General features: G+C 47.9%; 1 protein-coding gene across 5 annotated transcripts in view; it reads right to left on the bottom strand.

The window, feature by feature from the left end:
- nktr (natural killer cell triggering receptor) overlaps positions 1 to 18,201 on the bottom strand; it is a 74,986-nt gene that overhangs the window by 6,777 nt on the left and 50,008 nt on the right. For 4 of the 5 annotated variants that reach the window (XM_045210418.1, XM_045210416.1, XM_045210417.1 and 1 more), the window contains 3 exons: positions 15,156 to 15,307; positions 6,511 to 9,402; positions 5,419 to 5,568 (listed from right to left, as the gene is read on the bottom strand). In XM_045210418.1, coding sequence (XP_045066353.1) covers positions 5,419 to 5,568; positions 6,511 to 9,402; positions 15,156 to 15,307 — 3,194 coding nt within the window. The remainder of the gene's footprint in view (positions 1 to 5,418; positions 5,569 to 6,510; positions 9,403 to 15,155; positions 15,308 to 18,201) is intronic. The other variant, XM_045210419.1, reaches the window with a different exon arrangement.

The following is an 18,201-nucleotide window of genomic DNA, read 5'->3' as shown; positions in this document are numbered from 1 at the left end:
CCCTAGAGCTCAGAGAGGATTGTGTCGAGGCACAGATCTGGGGAAGGGTACCGAAATGTTTCTGCAGCATTGAAAGTCCGCAAGAACACATTGGCCTCAATCATTCTTAAATGGAAGAAGTTTGGAACCACCAAGACTCTTCCTAGAGCTGGCCGCCTGGCCAAACTGAGCAATCGGGGGAGATGGGCCTTGGTCAGGGAGGTGACCAAGAACCCTGATGGCCACTCTGACAGAGCTCCAGACTTGTTCTGTGGAGATGGGAGAATCTTCCAGAAGGACAACCATCTCTGCAGCACTCCACCAATAAGACCTCAGTAAAAGGCACATGACAGCCCGCTTGGAGTTGCCCAAAGGCACCTAAAGGACTCTCAGACCATGAGAAATAAGATTCTCTGGTCTGATGAAACAAAGATTCCCAGCAACCGCAGGGCTCTCCAGAGGGTGGTGCGGTCTGCCGAACGCATTACCAGGGGGCAAACTACCCGCCCTCCAAGACACATTCAGCACTCGATTTCACAGGAAGGCCAAAAAGATCATCAAGGACATCAACCACCCGAGCCACTGCCTGTTCACCCCACTATCATCCAGAAGGCGAGGTCAGTACAGGCGCATCAAAGCTGGGACCGAGAGAATGAAAAACAGCTTCTATCTCAAGGCCATCAGACTGTTAAATAGCCATCACTAGCACATTAGAGGCTGCTGCTGCCTATTGAAATCACTGGCCACTTTAAGAAATGGAACACCAGTCACTTTAATAATGTTTACATATCTTGCACTACTCATCTCATATGTACAGTGGGGAGAACAAGTATTTGATCCACTGCCGATTTTGCAGGTTTTCCTACTTACAAAGCATGTAGAGGTCTGTAATTTTTATCATAGGTACACTTCAACTGTGAGAGACTGAATCAAAAACAAAAATCCAGAAAATCACATTGTATGATTTTTAAGTAATTCATTTGCATTTTATTGCATGACATAAGTATTTGATACATCAGAAAAGCAGAACTTAATATTTGGTACAGAAACCTTTGTTTGCAATTACAGAGATCATACGTTTCCTGTAGGTCTTGACCAGGTTTGCACACACTGCAGCAGGGATTTTGGCCCACTCCTCCATACAGACCTTCTCCAGATCCTTCAGGTTTCGGGGGCTGTCGCTGGGCAACACGGACTTTCAGCTCCCTCCAAAGATTTTCTATTGGGTTCAGGTCTGGAGACTGGCTAGGCCACTCCAGGACCTTGAGATGCTTCTTACGGAGCCACTCCTTAGTTGCCCTGGCTGTGTGTTTCGGGTCGTTGTCATGCTGGAAGACCCAGCCACGACCCATCTTCAATGTTCTTACTGAGGGAAGGAGGTTGTTGGCCAAGATCTCGCGATACATGGCCCCATCCATCCTCCCCTCAATACGGTGCAGACGTCCTGTCCCCTTTGCAGAAAAGCATCCCCAAAGAATGATGTTTCCACCTCCATGCTTCACGGTTGGGATGGTGTTCTTGGGGTTGTACTCATCCTTCTTCCTCCAAACACGGCGAGTGGAGTTTAGACCAAAAAAGCTATATTTTTGTCTCATCAGACCACATGACCTTCACCCATTCCTCCTCTGGATCATCCAGATGGTCATTGGCAAACTTCAGACGGGCCTGGACATGCGCTGGCTTGAGCAGGGGGACCTTGCGTGCACTGCAGGATTTTAATCCATGACAGCGTAGTGTGTTACTAATGGTTTTCTTTGAGACTGTGGTCCCAGCTCTCTTCAGGTCATTGACCAGGTCCTGCCGTATAGTTCTGGGATGATCCCTTATCTTCCTCATGATCATTGATGCCCCATGAGGTGAGATCTTGCATGGAGCCCCAGACCGAGGGTGATTGACCGTCATCTTGAACTTCTTCCATTTTCTAATAATTGCGCCAACAGTTGTTGCCTTCTCACCAAGCTGCTTGCCTATTGTCCTGTAGCCCATCCCAGCCTTGTGCAGGTCTACAATTTTATCCCTGATGACCTTACACAGCTCTCTGGTCTTGGCCATTGTGGAGAGGTTGGAGTCTGATTGAGTGTGTGGACAGGTGTCTTTTATACAGGTAACAAGTTCAAACAGGTGCAGTTAATACAGGTAATGAGTGGAGAACAGGAGGGCTTCTTAAAGAAAAACTAACAGGTCTGTGAGAGCCGGAATTCTTACTGGTTGGTAGGTGATCAAATACTTATGTCATGCAATAAAATGCATATTAATTACATAAAAATCATACAATGTGATTTTCTGGATTTTTGTTTTAGATTCCGTCTCTCACAGTTGAAGTGTACCTATGATAAAAATGACAGACCTCTACATGCTTTTTAAGTAGGAAAACCTGCAAAATCGGCAGTGGATCAAATACTTGTCCTCCCCACTGTACATGTAGGTAGGGGTAAACGTTTAATAATGTTTACATATCTTGCACTACTCATCTCATATGTATATACTGTACTCTATTCTATAATATTCTACTGTATCTTAGTCCATGCTGCTCTGTCATTGCTTGTCCATATATGTATATATTCTTAAATTCCATTCCTTACTAGATGTGTGTGTATTGGGTACAGTGGGGAAAGAAAGTATTTAGTCAGCCACCAATTGTGCAAGTTCTCCCACTTAGAAAGATGAGAGAGGCCTGTAATTTTCATCATAGGTACACGTCAACTGACAGACAAAATGAGAAAACAAATTCCAGAAAATCACATTGTAGGATTTTTAATGAATTTATTTGCAAATTATGGTGGAAAATAAGTATTTGGTCAATAACAAAAAAGTTTCTCAATACTTTGTTATATACCCTTTGTTGGCAATGACACAGGTCAAACAATTTTTCTTTAAGTCTTCACAAGGTTTTCACACACTGTTGCTGGAATTTTGGCCCATTCCTCCATGCAGATCTCCTCTAGAGCAGTGATGTTTTGGGGCTGTCGCTGGGCAACACGGACTTTCAACTCCCTCCAAAGATTTTCTATGGGGTTGAGATTTGGAGACTGGCTAGGCCACTCCAGGACCTTGAAATGCTTCTTACGAAGCCACTCCTTTGTTGCCCGGGCGGTGTGTTTGGGATCATTGTCATGCTGAAAGACCCAGCCACGTTTCATCTTCAATGCCCTTGCTGATGGAAGGAGGTTTTCACTCAAAATCTCACGATACATGGCCCCATTGATTCTTTCCGTTACACGGATCAGTCGTCCTGGTCCCTTTGCAGAAAAACAGCCCCAAAGCATGATGTTTCCACCCCCATGCTTCACAGTAGGTATGGTGTTCTTTGGATGCAACTCAGCATTCTTTGTCCTCCAAACACGACGAGTTGAGTTTTTACCAAAAAGTTATATTTTGGTTTCATCTGACCATATGACATTCTCCCAATCCTCTTCTGGATCATCCAAATGCACTCTAGCAAACTTCAGACGGGCCTGGACATGTACTGGCTTAAGCAGGGGGACACGTCTGGCACTGCAGGATTTGAGTCCCTGGTGGCGTAGTGTGTTACTGATGGTAGGCTTTGTTACTTTGGTCCCAGCTCTCTGCAGGTCATTCACTAGGTCCCCCCGTGTGGTTCTGGGATTTTTGCTCACCGTTCTTGTGATCATTTTGACCCCCACGGGGTGAGATCTTGCGTGGAGCCCCAGATCGAGGGAGATTATCAGTGGTCTTGTATGTCTTCCATTTCCTAATAATTGCTCCCACAGTTGATTTCTTCAAACCAAGCTGCTTACCTATTGCAGATTCAGTCTTCCCAGCCTGGTGCAGGTCTACAATTTTGTTTCTGGTGTCCTTTGACAGCTCTTTGGTCTTGGCCATAGTGGAGTTTGGAGTGTGACTGTTTGAGGTTGTGGACAGGTGTCTTTTATACTGATAACAAGTTCAAACAGGTGCCATTAATACAGGTAACGAGTGGAGGACAGAGGAGCCTCTTAAAGAAGAAGTTACAGGTCTGTGAGAGCCAGAAATCTTGCTTGTTTGTAGGTGACCAAATACTTATTTTCCACCATAAATTCATAAAAAATCCTACAATGTGATTTTCTGGATTTTTTTCTCCTCAATTTGTCTGTTATAGTTGACGTGTACCTATGATGAAAATTACAGGCCTCTCTCATCTTTTTAAGTGGGAGAACTTGCACAATTGGTGGCTGACTAAATACGTTTTTTCCCCACTGTATATGTTGTGAAATTGTTAGATATTACTTGTTAGATATTACTGCACTGTCGGAGCTAGAAGCACAAGCATTTCGCTACACCCACAATAACATCTGCTAAACACGTGTGACAAATAACATTTGATTTGATTTGGCAGCATCATGCTGTGGGGATATTTTCAGCGTCAGGTACTGGGAGACTAGTAAGGATCAAAGCAAAGATGAACGGCGCAAAGTACATCGAGATCCTTGATGAAAACCTGCTCCAGAGCGCTCAGGACCTCAGACTGGGGCGAAGGTTCACCTTCCAACAGGACAACGACCCTAAGCACACAGCCAAGACAACGCAGGTGTCTCTGAATGTCCTTGAGTGGCCCAGCCAGAGCCTGGACTTGAACCCGATCTAACATCTCTGGAGACCTGAAAATAGCTGTGCAGCGACGCTCTCCATCTAACCTGATAGAGCTTGAAAGGATCTGCAGAGAAGAATGGGAGAAACTCCCCAAATACACGTGTGCCAAGCTTGTAGCGTCATACCCAAGAAGACTCAAGGCTGTAATCGCTGCCAAAAGTGCTTCAAAGTACTGAGTAAAGGGTCTGAATACTTATATAAAATGTGATTTCAGTTTTTTATTTTAAATAAATTACCAAAAATTTATAAAAACCTGTTTTTGCTTTGCCATTATGGGGTATTGTGTGTAGATTGATGACGGGGGAAAAAAAAGTCAAGGGGTCTGAATATTTTCCGAATGCACTGTAGCTTATCAACAAACCAAAAAATACATATTTGGATTGTTGATTGACATGATGAACATGTAGAGAAAACATGGAGACGTGACTGAGGAGGACAGATCTAGATGGAGGAGGACAGATGGACAGGTCTACATGGAGGAGGACAGATGGACAGGTCTCCATGGAGGAGGACAGATGGACAGGTCTCCATGGAGGAGGACAGATGGACAGGTCTACATGGAGGAGGACAGATGGACAGGTCTCCATGGAGGAGGACAGATGGACAGGTCTCCATGGAGGAGGACAGATGGACAGGTCTAGATGGAGGAGGACAGATGGACAGGTCTCCATGGAGGAGGACAGATGGACAGGTCTACATGGAGGAGGACAGATGGACAGGTCTACATGGAGGAGGACAGATGGACAGGTCTAGATGGAGGAGGACAGATGGACAGGTCTCCATGGAGGAGGACAGATGGACAGGTCTACATGGAGGAGGACAGATGGACAGGTGTATTGTCTAGTCTACCTGGATCTCCTGCGTCGATCATAGGAACGGCTTCTGGAATGACTTCTACTGTAGGTCCGACTGTGGCTGTTATACCTGCGGTAGGTGATGCTGCGGGAGCGGGAACGGGAGCGGCCTCTGGGATACCGCCTCCTGTCCCTGCTCCGACTCCTAGGAGAAGAGTTCAGATTATTTATGTCCTTCCATATCAGACCTGTAGATCATAAAACCTGGATATTACCTTTATATTACACAAACCAGACATTACCAGGCTACTTATCAAAATAACAACAATCATTTCAGTCAGTCAACCAGCCAGTCAACCAGCCAGTCAGTCAACCAGCCAGTCAGTAAACCAGCCAGTCAGTCAACCAGCCAGTCAACCAGCCAGTCAGTAAACCAGCCAGTAAAACCCCCCAGCCAGTAAACCCACCCCCCCCGCCAGTAAACCCACCCCCCCAGAGCCAGTAAAGCCACCCCCACCAGCCAGTAAAGCCACCCCCCCAGAGCCAGTAAACCCACCCCCCACCAGCCAGTAAACCCACCCCCCCAGAGCCAGTAAACCCACCCCCACCAGCCAGTAAACCCACCCCCCAGAGCCAGTAAACCCACCCCCCAGAGCCAGTAAACCCACCCCCCAGAGCCAGTAAACCCACCCCCACCAGCCAGTAAACCCACCCCCCAGAGCCAGTAAACCCCCCCCAGCCAGTAAACCCACCCCCCCAGAGCCAGTAAACCCACCCCCCAGAGCCAGTAAAGCCACCCCCACCAGCCAGTAAACCCACCCCCACAGAGCCAGTAAACCCACCCCCCAGCCAGTAAACCCCCCACCCCCAGAGCCAGTAAACCCACCCCCCGCCAGTAAACCCACCCCCCAGAGCCAGTAAACCGTAAACCCCCCCCACCCCCCAGAGCCAGTAAACCCCCAGCCAGTAAACCCACCCCCCAGAGCCAGTAAACCCACCCCCCAGAGCCAGTAACCCCCCAGCCAGTAAACCCCCCCCAGCCAGTAAACCCCCCAGCCAGTAAACCCACCCCCCACCCAGTAAACCCACCCCCCACCCCCCAGAGCCAGTAAACCCCCCCAACCAGTAAAGCATCCAGTCAGTAAACCTGGAGGAGTAGCTGGAGGAGCGTGACCTATTCCTGGAGCAGCTGGAGGAGGGGGATCTTCCTCTGGACCGGGACCTGTGGGAGTGGCTAGATCCCGACCGGGACCTCCTGCTGCCCCGCTCCTCCTCCGTGGCCCCTCCCCCGGCTCCAGCTGCAGACTGAGACCTCTCCTCACTGGAGCTGCTGTCCTGGTTCCTGGGCCTCTGATTCAGTCTGGCCGTCTTCCGTACCTCGTCGAACAGTGACCCCGGACGCACCCGGCTCTGGCTCTTGATCTGGATGCTGACACCCCCCTGGGTCCTTCCGCCTTGGCTCTGGGTCCTGCTGCCCTGGGGCCTGATGCCTCCCTGGGGCTGGGTCCGGGTCCCACTGTGCTCCGGGAGTCTGGTGGGGAGCAGACGGGCCATGGAGGAGGGGTTTGGGTTCAGGGCCTGCAGAACAGCCATCCCCTTCAGAGGCTTCCATTTGGGGTCGACAGGAGGTCCAGCGGCTCTGCCTGCTGCAGTTTCCTGCTGCTCCCCACTAGCTAGCGTCACAGCTGGCAGAGAGGCTGTAGACTGTGATTCTTTAACAGGTGAGAGGAACACGTCTCCATTCTTTAAGGTGCAACTCAGAGGAGCCAGGGTTTTCAGACTGATACCTGGGACCTGTTGGCCCAGAGGGCCTGGTGGCTCGGTAGTGGGGTCAGGGAGGTCATGTTCTGGGGTGCAGATCTCCATATCGTCTACCATCTCTGGCTGATCCATCTTTGGCAGGTTAGCAGTGAGGTCCTGAGGTTCAGTGTGTTTTGGGTTTGAGTTGGCAGTTGGTTTAGCTCTCTGTTTTTTGGTCATCTCTGCTGTATCTTCCATGCTGTGAGGCGTTGGCTGTATTGAACTGTTTGTGTTGGGTGAAGCAAGACTTCTCTCCTTGTCCTCCTTTTCCAGACGTGGGGATTTGCCTGTTCTTCCCCCGTCAGCTCTCTGAGGACTATCCTTTACAGCAGCATGTTTCTCTTTCTGGGACTCATCCTCCTCCTCTTCCTCTCCGAACTCCAGTGGCGGCTGCCAGTGGAATGTCTCCTTCAGCTTCTGGTGTTTCCTCTTGGACCTCTTGGACTTGACTTTTGACCTGTGGGAGCCAGACTTGGCAGAGCTCCTCCTCTTGTGTTTGTGTTTATGTTTGTTCTTCTTCCTGCTCTTGTGTGTCTCTGCCTCGGGGCCCTTCTCAGGGCTCCCCTCCAATGGGGAGGCAGTATGTACAGGAAGTACCAACACATCAGAGGTTCCAGGGGCTTTGTTCATCTTGCTGTGTGACCGTACATGGTGTTCGTGTTCTGACTCGGAGCTGGCCTCACCCTCCTCCTTCTCTGACAGGAAGACCTTGTGCTCGGTGATGACCATCTTGGGCAGCACTTTCTCAGAGTCGCTCTCAGAGTCCCAACCAGCGAGAGCTGCCAGTCTCTGGTCAGGAATCTCTGCTGATCTAACCTCAGACTTCTGGTTGTTCACCAGGCTGGTCTTTCTGCCTATTTTATCCCCATCACTGTCCCACTCTGACCTACTGCTGGGTTCCTCCAAGGACTTTTGGTCTGGTTTCAGACTTTTTGCTTCTGTCGCCTGACGATGCCGGTCTTCTGATAAGGGGCCAAAGAGTTTCGGTCCCTTGGAGCCATTCTGCCTGGGCCCAGGACTGTGTTCGCTTGCTGTTCCGTCCTCAGAGTCAGATGAAAATGTGTTGATCTGTGTGTCGGGCGCTTTGAGGTACTTATCCAGGTTCTTGATCCGCTTCAGAGAGCTGTAGTACTGCTTCCAGCCTTTTTCTATCTTTATCTTGTTTAAAGTCTTGTCTAAGGTCTTGTCGATGCCTCTCCCGTGAGAGTCATAAGAGTCTGACCTGCTGTAGGAGGAGGATCTGCTGTAGTAGTGACCTGGTGACCTTATCCTGGACCGGGAGTGACTCCTGGAGCGACTGCGAGAAAGGCTGTAGGACCTGCTCCGGTAGGAGCCGCTGGGTGATCGTCTCTGGTGTCTGTGGCTCTTAGAGCCATGGCTCTTTTCCAGGTGGGAGTTCTCTGGGTGGTTCTCAGATGTACTGGGGGCTGTGGGGCCCATGGGGGACAGACAGGCTGGGGTCGTCTTGGTCTTGACCTCCTGGACTCGGACGTAGGAGGGTTTCCATGGTTTCTGGCCGGGCTTCCAGCGTGAGGGAGGGGGGCTGTCGCTCATGGGGATGACAGGGGCGTTCTCAGGGGCGGCAGGGAGGGCCGTGGTTTTGGTCTCTACACCCTTCACTGCCCCTGCGGCTGAGGTGTCTGGCTTTAGCCTGCTGACGTCAGCAATCTTGGGCTTCTTGGAGGATCTGGTTGCCTTCCTCCTCCTGAGCCTGGACAAAGACTTGGACCTGGATCTGTACCGGGATCTGGATCGAGACCTAGATCTGGACCGGGACCTTGACATGGATAGAGACCTGCTTCTGGAGCGAGACAGGCTCCTGGACTGGGAGTAAGACATAGACCTGCCCCGAGATCTGGAGTGGCTGGGTGTGTAGGACCTGGAGTCTCTGGAGGAGGGGGAGGAGCGGCGCCGCTTGCCCAACCCGGAGCACTGCTTCCTGGGGGAGCGTCGGCGGGCGGAGGGGGTCCGGGACACAGAGAGGGACCTTCTCTCCATGTCACCAAGCTTTGACCCCTGACCCTCTGGGATGGCCGACTCTTTGGGCTCTTTGCTCTTGGTGGACTCCTTCCTTTGTCTCTTGGCATGTTTGCGTTTCTTGGCCTTCTTGCGCTTGGCTTTTTTCTTCTCCTTCCTGTGTGGGCGGGGCTGGCTGGAGCGGTCAGAGCTGTGGCCTGAGGAGCACTCCGGGGACTGGGACCACGGGGAGTCACTCCTGCTGCGGTCCTCCTCCCATCTGCTGGAACAAAGGTCATTCAATCTGTTAAGTCAAGAGAACACCCTCAGAGGGGACAGTCGAACTGACCTCAAGGTTTCAAACAATAAGACATGTAGCTGATAATGCTTAACTTTTTTTTTCAAGTTGTCACACATACAGTAACTATGGCCCATGGTGTGGTTATAGTAACTATGGCCCATGGCGTGGTTATAGTAACTATGGCCCATGGTGTGGTTATAGTAACTATGGCCCATGGTGTGGTTATAGTAACTATGGCCCATGGTGTGGTTATAGTAACTATGGCCCATGGTGTGGTTATAGTAACTATGGCCCATGGTGTGGTTATAGTAACTATGGCCCATGGTGTGGTTATAGTAACTATGGCCCATGGTGTGGTTATAGTAACTATGGCCCATGGTGTGGTTATAGTAACTATGGCCCATGGTGTGGTTATAGTAACTATGGCCCATGGTGTGGTTATAGTAACTATGGCCCATGGTGTGGTTATAGTAACTATGGCCCATGGTGTGGTTATAGTAACTATGGCCCATGGCGTGGTTATAGTAACTATGGCCCATGGTGTGGTTATAGTAACTATGGCCCATGGTGTGGTTATAGTAACTATGGCCCATGGCGTGGTTATAGTAACTATGGCCCATGGTGTGGTTATAGTAACTATGGCCCATGGTGTGGTTATAGTAACTATGGCCCATGGTGTGGTTATAGTAACTATGGCCCATGGTGTGGTTATAGTAACTATGGCCCATGGTGTGGTTATAGTAACTATGGCCCATGGTGTGGTTATAGTAACTATGGCCCATGGCGTGGGTTATAGTAACTATGGCCCATGGTGTGGTTATAGTAACTATGGCCCATGGTGTGGTTATAGTAACTATGGCCCATGGTGTGGTTATAGTAACTATGGCCCATGGTGTGGTTATAGTAACTATGGCCCATGGTGTGGTTATAGTAACTATGGCCCATGGTGTGGTTATAGTAACTATGGCCCATGGTGTGGTTATAGTAACTATGGCCCATGGTGTGGTTATAGTAACTATGGCCCATGGCGTGGTTATAGTAACTATGGCCCATGGTGTGGTTATAGTAACTATGGCCCATGGTGTGGTTATAGTAACTATGGCCCATGGTGTGGTTATAGTAACTATGTATTATATATAGCAGTTTCAGTAGCTACGTATTATACAGTGTATATATATATATATATATATATATATATATATATATATATATATATATATATATATATATATATATATATATATATATATATATATATATATATATATATATATACAGTAGTTATAGTAGCTACAGTGAGGGAAAAAAGTATTTGATCCCCTGCTGATTTTGTATGTTTGCCCACTGACAAAGAAATGATCAGTCTATAATTTTAATGGTAGGTTTATTTGAACAGTGAGAGACAGAATAACAACAAAAAAATCCAGAAAAAATGTTATAAATTGATTTGCATTTTAATGAGGGAAATAAGTATTTTACCCCCTCTCAATCAGAAAGATTTCTGGCTCCCAGGTGTCTTTTATACAGGTACTGAGCTGAGATTAGGAGCACACTCTTAAAGGGAATGCTCCTAATCTCAGCTTGTTACCTGTATAAAAGACACCTGTCCACAGAAGCAATCAATCAATCAGATTCCAAACTCTCCACCATGGCCAAGACCAAAGAGCTCTCCAAGGATGTCAGGGACAAGATTGTAGACCTACACAAGGCTGGAATGGGCTACAAGACCATCGCCAAGCAGCTTGGTGAGAAGGTGACAACAGTTGGTGCGATTATTCGCAAATGGAAGAAACACAAAAGAACGGTCAATCTCCCTCGGCCTGGGGCTCCATGCAAGATCTCACCTCGTGGAGTTGCAATGATCATGAGAACGGTGAGGAGTCAGCCCAGAACTACACGGGAGGATCTTGTCAATGATCTCAAGGCAGCTGGGACCATAGTCACCAAGAAAACAATTGGTAACACACTACGCCGTGAAGGCTGAAATCCTGCAGCGCCCGCAAGGTCCCCCTGCTCAAGAAAGCACAAATACAGGGCTGTGTGAAGTTTGCCAATGAACATCTGAATGATTCAGAGGAGAACTGGGTGAAAGTGTTGTGGTCAGATGAGACCAAAATTGAGCTCTTTGGCATCAACTCAACTCGCCGTGTTTGGAGGAGGAGGAATGCTGCCTATGACCCCCAGAACACCATCCCCACCGTCAAACATGGAGGTGGAAACATTATGCTTTGGGGGTGTTTCTCTGCTAAGGGGACAGGACAACTTCACTGCATCAAAGGGACGATGGACGGGGCCATGTACCGTCAAATCTTGGGTGAGAACCTCCTTCCCTCAGCCAGGGCATTGAAAATGGGTCGTGGATGGGTATTCCAGCATGACAATGACCCAAAACACACAGCCAAGGCAACAAAGGAGTGGCTCAAGAAGAAGCACATTAAGGTCCTGGAGTGGCCTAGCCAGTCTCCAGACCTTAATCCCATAGAAAATCTGTGGAGGTAGCTGAAGGTTCGAGTTGCCAAACGTCAGCCTCAAAACCTTAATGACTTGGAGAAGATCTGCAAAGAGGAGTGGGACAAAATCCCTTCTGAGATGTGTGCAAACCTGGTGGCGAACTACAAGAAACGTCTGACCTCTGTGATTGCCAACAAGGGTTTTGCCACCAAGTACTAAGTCATGTTTTGCAGAGGTGTCAAATACTTATTTCCCTCATTAAAATGCAAATCAATTTATAACATTTGACATGCGTTTTTCTGGATTTTGTTGTTGTTATTCTGTCTCTCACTGTTCAAATTAACCTACCATTAAAATTATAGACTGATCATTTCTTTGTCAGTGGGCAAACTTACAAAATCAGCAGGGGATCAAATACTTTTTTCCCTCACTGTATGTATTATGTACACTACCAGACAAAAGTTGACACACCTTCTCATTCAAGGGTTTATCATTATTTTTACTATTTTTTTTACATTGTAGAATAATAGTGAAGACATCAAAACTATGAAATAACACATATGGAATCATGTAGTAATCAAAAAAGTGTTAAACAAATCAAAATATATTTTATATTTGAGGATCTTCAAATAGCCACCCTTTGCATTGATGACAGCTTTGCACACTCTTGGCATTCTCTCAACCAGCTTCATGAGGTAGTCACCTGGAATGCATTTAAATTAATAGGTGTGCCTTGTTAATTTGTGGAATTTCTTTCCTTCTTAATGCGTTTGAGCCAATCAGTTGTGTTGTGACAAGGTAGGAGGGGTATACAGAAGATAGCCCTATTTGGTAAAAGACCAAGTCCATATTATGGCAAGAACAGCTCAAATAAGCAAAGAGAAATTACAGTCCATCATTACTAAGACGTGAAGGTCAGTCAATACTGAACATTTCAAGAACTTTGAAAGTTTCTTCAAGTGCAGTCGCAAAAATCATCAAGCGCTATGATGAAACTGGCTCTCATGAGGACCACCACAGGAATGGAAGACCCAGAGTTACCTCTGCTGCAGAGGTTAAGTTCATTAGAGTTACCAGCCTCAGAAATTGTAGCCCAAATAAATGCTTCACAGAGTTCAAGTAACAGAACAACATAACAATTCCACTTCATGGTGGAATTGCTGCAAAGAAACCACTACTAAAAGGACACCTCCTCCCAACAATGACCTACAGGGAGGAGGTGAGGGCTCTGGGAGTGTGGTGCCAGGAAAATAACCTCTCCCTCAACGTCAACAAAACAAAGGAGTTGATCGTGGACTTCAGGAAACAGAAGAGGGTGCACCCCCCTATCCACATCGACGGGACCGCAGTGGAGAAGGTGGAAAGATTCAAGTTCCTTGGCGTACACATCACTGACAAACTGAAATGGTCCACCCACGCAGACAGTGTGGTGAAGAAGTCTCTTCAAGAGCCTCTTCAACCTCAGGAGGCTGATGAAATTTGGCTTATCACCTAAAACTTCTACAGATTCACAATTGAGAGAATCCTGTCGGGCTGTATCACCGCCTGGTACGGCAACTGCACCGCCCACAACCGCAGGGCTCTCCAGAGGGTGGTGCGGTCTGCCGAGCGCATTACCGGGGGCAAACTACCCGCCCTCCAAGACACCTACAGCACCCGATGTCACAGGAAGGCCAAAAAGATCATCAAGGACATCAACCACCCGAGCCACTGCCTGTTCACCCCTGCTATCATCCAGAAGGCGAGGTCAGTACAGGTGCATCAAAGCTGGGACCGAGAGAATGAAAAACAGCTTTTATCTCAAGGCCATCAGACTGTTAAATAGCCATCACTAGCACATTAAAGGCTGCTGCTGCCTATTGAAATCACTGGCCACTTTAAGAAATGGAACACTAGTCACTTTAATAATGTTTCCATATCTTGCACTACTCATCTCATATGTATATACTGCATTCTATTCTATAATATTCTACTGTATCTTAGTCCATGCCGCTCTGACATTGCTTGTCCATATATGTATATATTCTTACATTCCATTCCTTACTAGTTTTGTGTGTATTGGGTATATGTTGTGTAATTGTTAGATATTACTGCACTGTCGGAGCTAGAAGCACAAGCATTTCGCTACACCCGCTATAAACATCTGCTAATCACGTGTATGTGACAAATACAATTTGATTTGATAAGAAGAGACCTGCTTGAACCAAGAAACACAAGCAATGGACATTAGACCGGTGGAAATGTGTCATTTGGTCTGGAGTCCAAATTGGTTCAAACCGCCATGTCTTTGTGAGATGCGGTGTGGGTGAACGGATGATCTCCGCATGTGTATTTCCCACCGTAAAGCATGGAGGAGGAGGTGTTATGGTGTGGGGGTGCTTTGCTGGTGACACTGTCTGTGATTTATTTAGAATTCAAGGCACAGTTAACCAGCATGGCTACCACAGCATTCTGCAGCAATACACCACCCCATCTGGTTTGCACTTAGTGGGACTATCATTTGTTTTTCAACAGGACAATGACCCAACACACCTCCAGGCTGTGTAAGGGCTATTTTACCAAGAAGGAGAGTGATGGAGTGCTGCATCAGATGACCTGGCCTCCACAATCCCCCGACCTCAACCCAATTGAGATGTTTTGGGATGAGTTGGACCGCAGAGTGAAGGTAAAGCAGCCAACAAGTGTTCAGTATATGTGGGAACTCCTTCAAGACTGTTGGAAAAGCATTCCAGGTGAAGCTGGTTGAGAGAATGCCAAGAGTGTGCAAAGCTGTCATCAAGGCAAAGGGTGGCTATTTGAAGAATCTCAAATATAAAATATATTTTGATTGGTTTAACACTTTTTTTCGTTACTACATGATTCCATGTGTTATTTCATAGCTGTTTCACTATTATTCTACAATGTAGAAAATAGTAAAAATAAAGAAAAACCCTTGAATGAGTAGGTGTCTAAACCTTTGACTGGTAGTGTAGCTACATGCCAAATGGATAGGCTACCCTCAGGTATCTGAAAAGACAATGATGTTTACTGATCATGAAAACCATGCAGTTACTTGCTGTATAACTCTGATGATGGAGCTAAACGTGGAATAAATCGGAAAATGTGTAGATTTGACTTCAAGAGGTGATGATATTACAACCAAATAGTTCTAACATTTATTTTAAAATCCCTTGAAAACGGCACATGGTTTTAGTGGAGCTCGGGGTCTCCTTGCCCCCAGTAGCCATGTTGTGGCCCTATAGACCTATGGTGTAGTTCCTGTATACAGTGAAACAGCGGCGTACTTGTCTCCTCGGCGCCATCTCTCTACGCTGGGCGGCTGGTAGGACTTGGTTCTCCGCATTTCCTCCTTCCAGTGGGGCGGAGTCTCGCTGTTTCCTCGCCCCTCCTCCTCCGAGGCAGAGCGGGACTTAGAGCACGTTGGGGTGTGGTACCTCTGCAGAGAGAGCAGAACAGGAAACTAACCAGACTGACATACCCTCTGCAGAGAGAGCAGAACAGGAAACTAACCAGACTGACATACCCTCTGCAGAGAGAGCAGAACAGGAAACTAACCAGACTGACATACCCTCTGCAGAGAGAGCAGAACAGGAAACTAACCAGACTGACATACCCTCTGCAGAGAGAGCAGAACAGGAAACTAACCAGACTGACATACCCTCTGCAGAGAGAGCAGAACAGGAAACTAACCAGACTGACATACCCTCTGCAGAGAGAGCAGAACAGGAAACTAACCAGACTGACATACCCTCTGCAGAGAGAGCAGAACAGGAAACTAACCAGACTGACATACCCTCTGCAGAGAGAGCAGAACAGGAAACTAACCAGACTGACATACCCTCTGCAGAGAGAGCAGAACAGGAAACTAACCAGACTGACATACCCTCTGCAGAGAGAGCAGAACAGGAAACTAACCAGACTGACATACCCTCTGCAGAGAGAGCAGAACAGGAAACTAACCAGACTGACATACCCTCTGCAGAGAGAGCAGAACAGGAAACTAACCAGACTGACATACCCTCTGCAGAGAGAGCAGAACAGGAAACTAACCAGACTGACATTCAGCACGCTGGGGTGTGGTACCTCTGCAGAGAGAGCAGAACAGGAAACTAACCAGACTGACATACCCTCTGCAGAGAGAGCAGAACAGGAAACTAACCAGACTGACATTCAGCACGCTGGGGTGTGGTACCTCTGCAGAGAGAGCAGAACAGGAAACTAACCAGACTGACATACCCTCTGCAGAGAGAGCAGAACAGGAAACTAACCAGACTGACATACCCTCTGCAGAGAGAGCAGAACAGGAAACTAACCAGACTGACACACCCTCTGCAGAGAGAGCAGAACAGGAAACTAACCAGACTGACATACCCTCTGCAGAGAGAGCAGAACAGGAAACTAACCAGACTGACATTCAGCACGCTGGGGTGTGGTACCTCTGCAGAGAGAACAGAACAGGAAACTAACCAGACTGACATACCCTCTGCAGAGAGAGCAGAACAGGAAACTAACCAGACTGACATACCCTCTGCAGAGAGAGCAGAACAGGAAACTAACCAGACTGACATACCCTCTGCAGAGAGAGCAGAACAGGAAACTAACCAGACTGACATACCCTCTGCAGAGAGAGCAGAACAGGAAACTAGCCAGACTGACATACCCTCTGCAGAGAGAGCAGAACAGGAAACTAACCAGACTGACATACCCTCTGCAGAGAGAGCAGAACAGGAAACTAACCAGACTGACACACCCTCTGCAGAGAGAGAAGAACAGGAAACTAACCAGACTGACATACCCTCTGCAGAGAGAGCAGAACAGGAAACTAGCCAGACTGACATACCCTCTGCAGAGAGAGCAGAACAGGAAACTAGCCAGACTGACATACCCTCTGCAGAGAGAGCAGAACAGGAAACTAACCAGACTGACATACCCTCTGCAGAGAGAGCAGAACAGGAAACTAACCAGACTGACATACCCTCTGCAGAGAGAGCAGAACAGGAAACTAACCAGACTGACATACCCTCTGCAGAGAGAGCAGAACAGGAAACTAACCAGACTGACATACCCTCTGCAGAGAGAGCAGAACAGGAAACTAACCAGACTGACATACCCTCTGCAGAGAGAGCAGAACAGGAAACTAACCAGACTGACATACCCTCTGCAGAGAGAGCAGAACAGGAAACTAACCAGACTGACATACCCTCTGCAGAGAGAGCAGAACAGGAAACTAACCAGACTGACACACCCTCTGCAGAGAGAGCAGAACAGGAAACTAACCAGACTGACATACCCTCTGCAGAGAGAGCAGAACAGGAAACTAACCAGACTGACATACCCTCTGCAGAGAGAGCAGAACAGGAAACTAACCAGACTGACATACCCTCTGCAGAGAGAGCAGAACAGGAAACTAACCAGACTGACATACCCTCTGCAGAGAGAGCAGAACAGGAAACTAACCAGACTGACATACCCTCTGCAGAGAGAGCAGAACAGGAAACTAACCAGACTGACATACCCTCTGCAGAGAGAGCAGAACAGGAAACTAACCAGACTGACATTCAGCACGCTGGGGTGTGGTACCTCTGCAGAGAGAGCAGAACAGGAAACTAACCAGACTGACATACCCTCTGCAGAGAGAGAAGAACAGGAAACTAACCAGACTGACATTCAGCACGCTGGGGTGTGGTACCTCTGCAGAGAGAGCAGAACAGGAAACTAACCAGACTGACATACCCTCTGCAGAGAGAGCAGAACAGGAAACTAACCAGACTGACATACCCTCTGCAGAGAGAGCAGAACAGGAAACTAACCAGACTGACATACCCTCTGCAGAGAGAGCAGAACAGGAAACTAACCAGACTGACACACCCTCTGCAGAGAGAGCAGAACAGGAAACTAACCAGACTGACATACCCTCTGCAGAGAGAGCAGAACAGGAAACTAACCAGACTGACATTCAGCACGCTGGGGTGTGGTACCTCTGCAGAGAGAACAGAACAGGAAACTAACCAGACTGACATACCCTCTGCAGAGAGAGCAGAACAGGAAACTAACCAGACTGACATACCCTCTGCAGAGAGAGCAGAACAGGAAACTAACCAGACTGACATACCCTCTGCAGAGAGAGCAGAACAGGAAACTAACCAGACTGACATACCCTCTGCAGAGAGAGCAGAACAGGAAACTAGCCAGACTGACATACCCTCTGCAGAGAGAGCAGAACAGGAAACTAACCAGACTGACACACCCTCTGCAGAGAGAGAAGAACAGGAAACTAACCAGACTGACATACCCTCTGCAGAGAGAGCAGAACAGGAAACTAGCCAGACT

This window comes from Coregonus clupeaformis, chromosome 34 (assembly GCF_020615455.1).
Source record: "Coregonus clupeaformis isolate EN_2021a chromosome 34, ASM2061545v1, whole genome shotgun sequence".
In the NCBI taxonomy this organism is placed as follows: Eukaryota; Metazoa; Chordata; class Actinopteri; order Salmoniformes; family Salmonidae; genus Coregonus; species Coregonus clupeaformis.
This window is presented reverse-complemented; position numbering and strand designations above follow the sequence as displayed.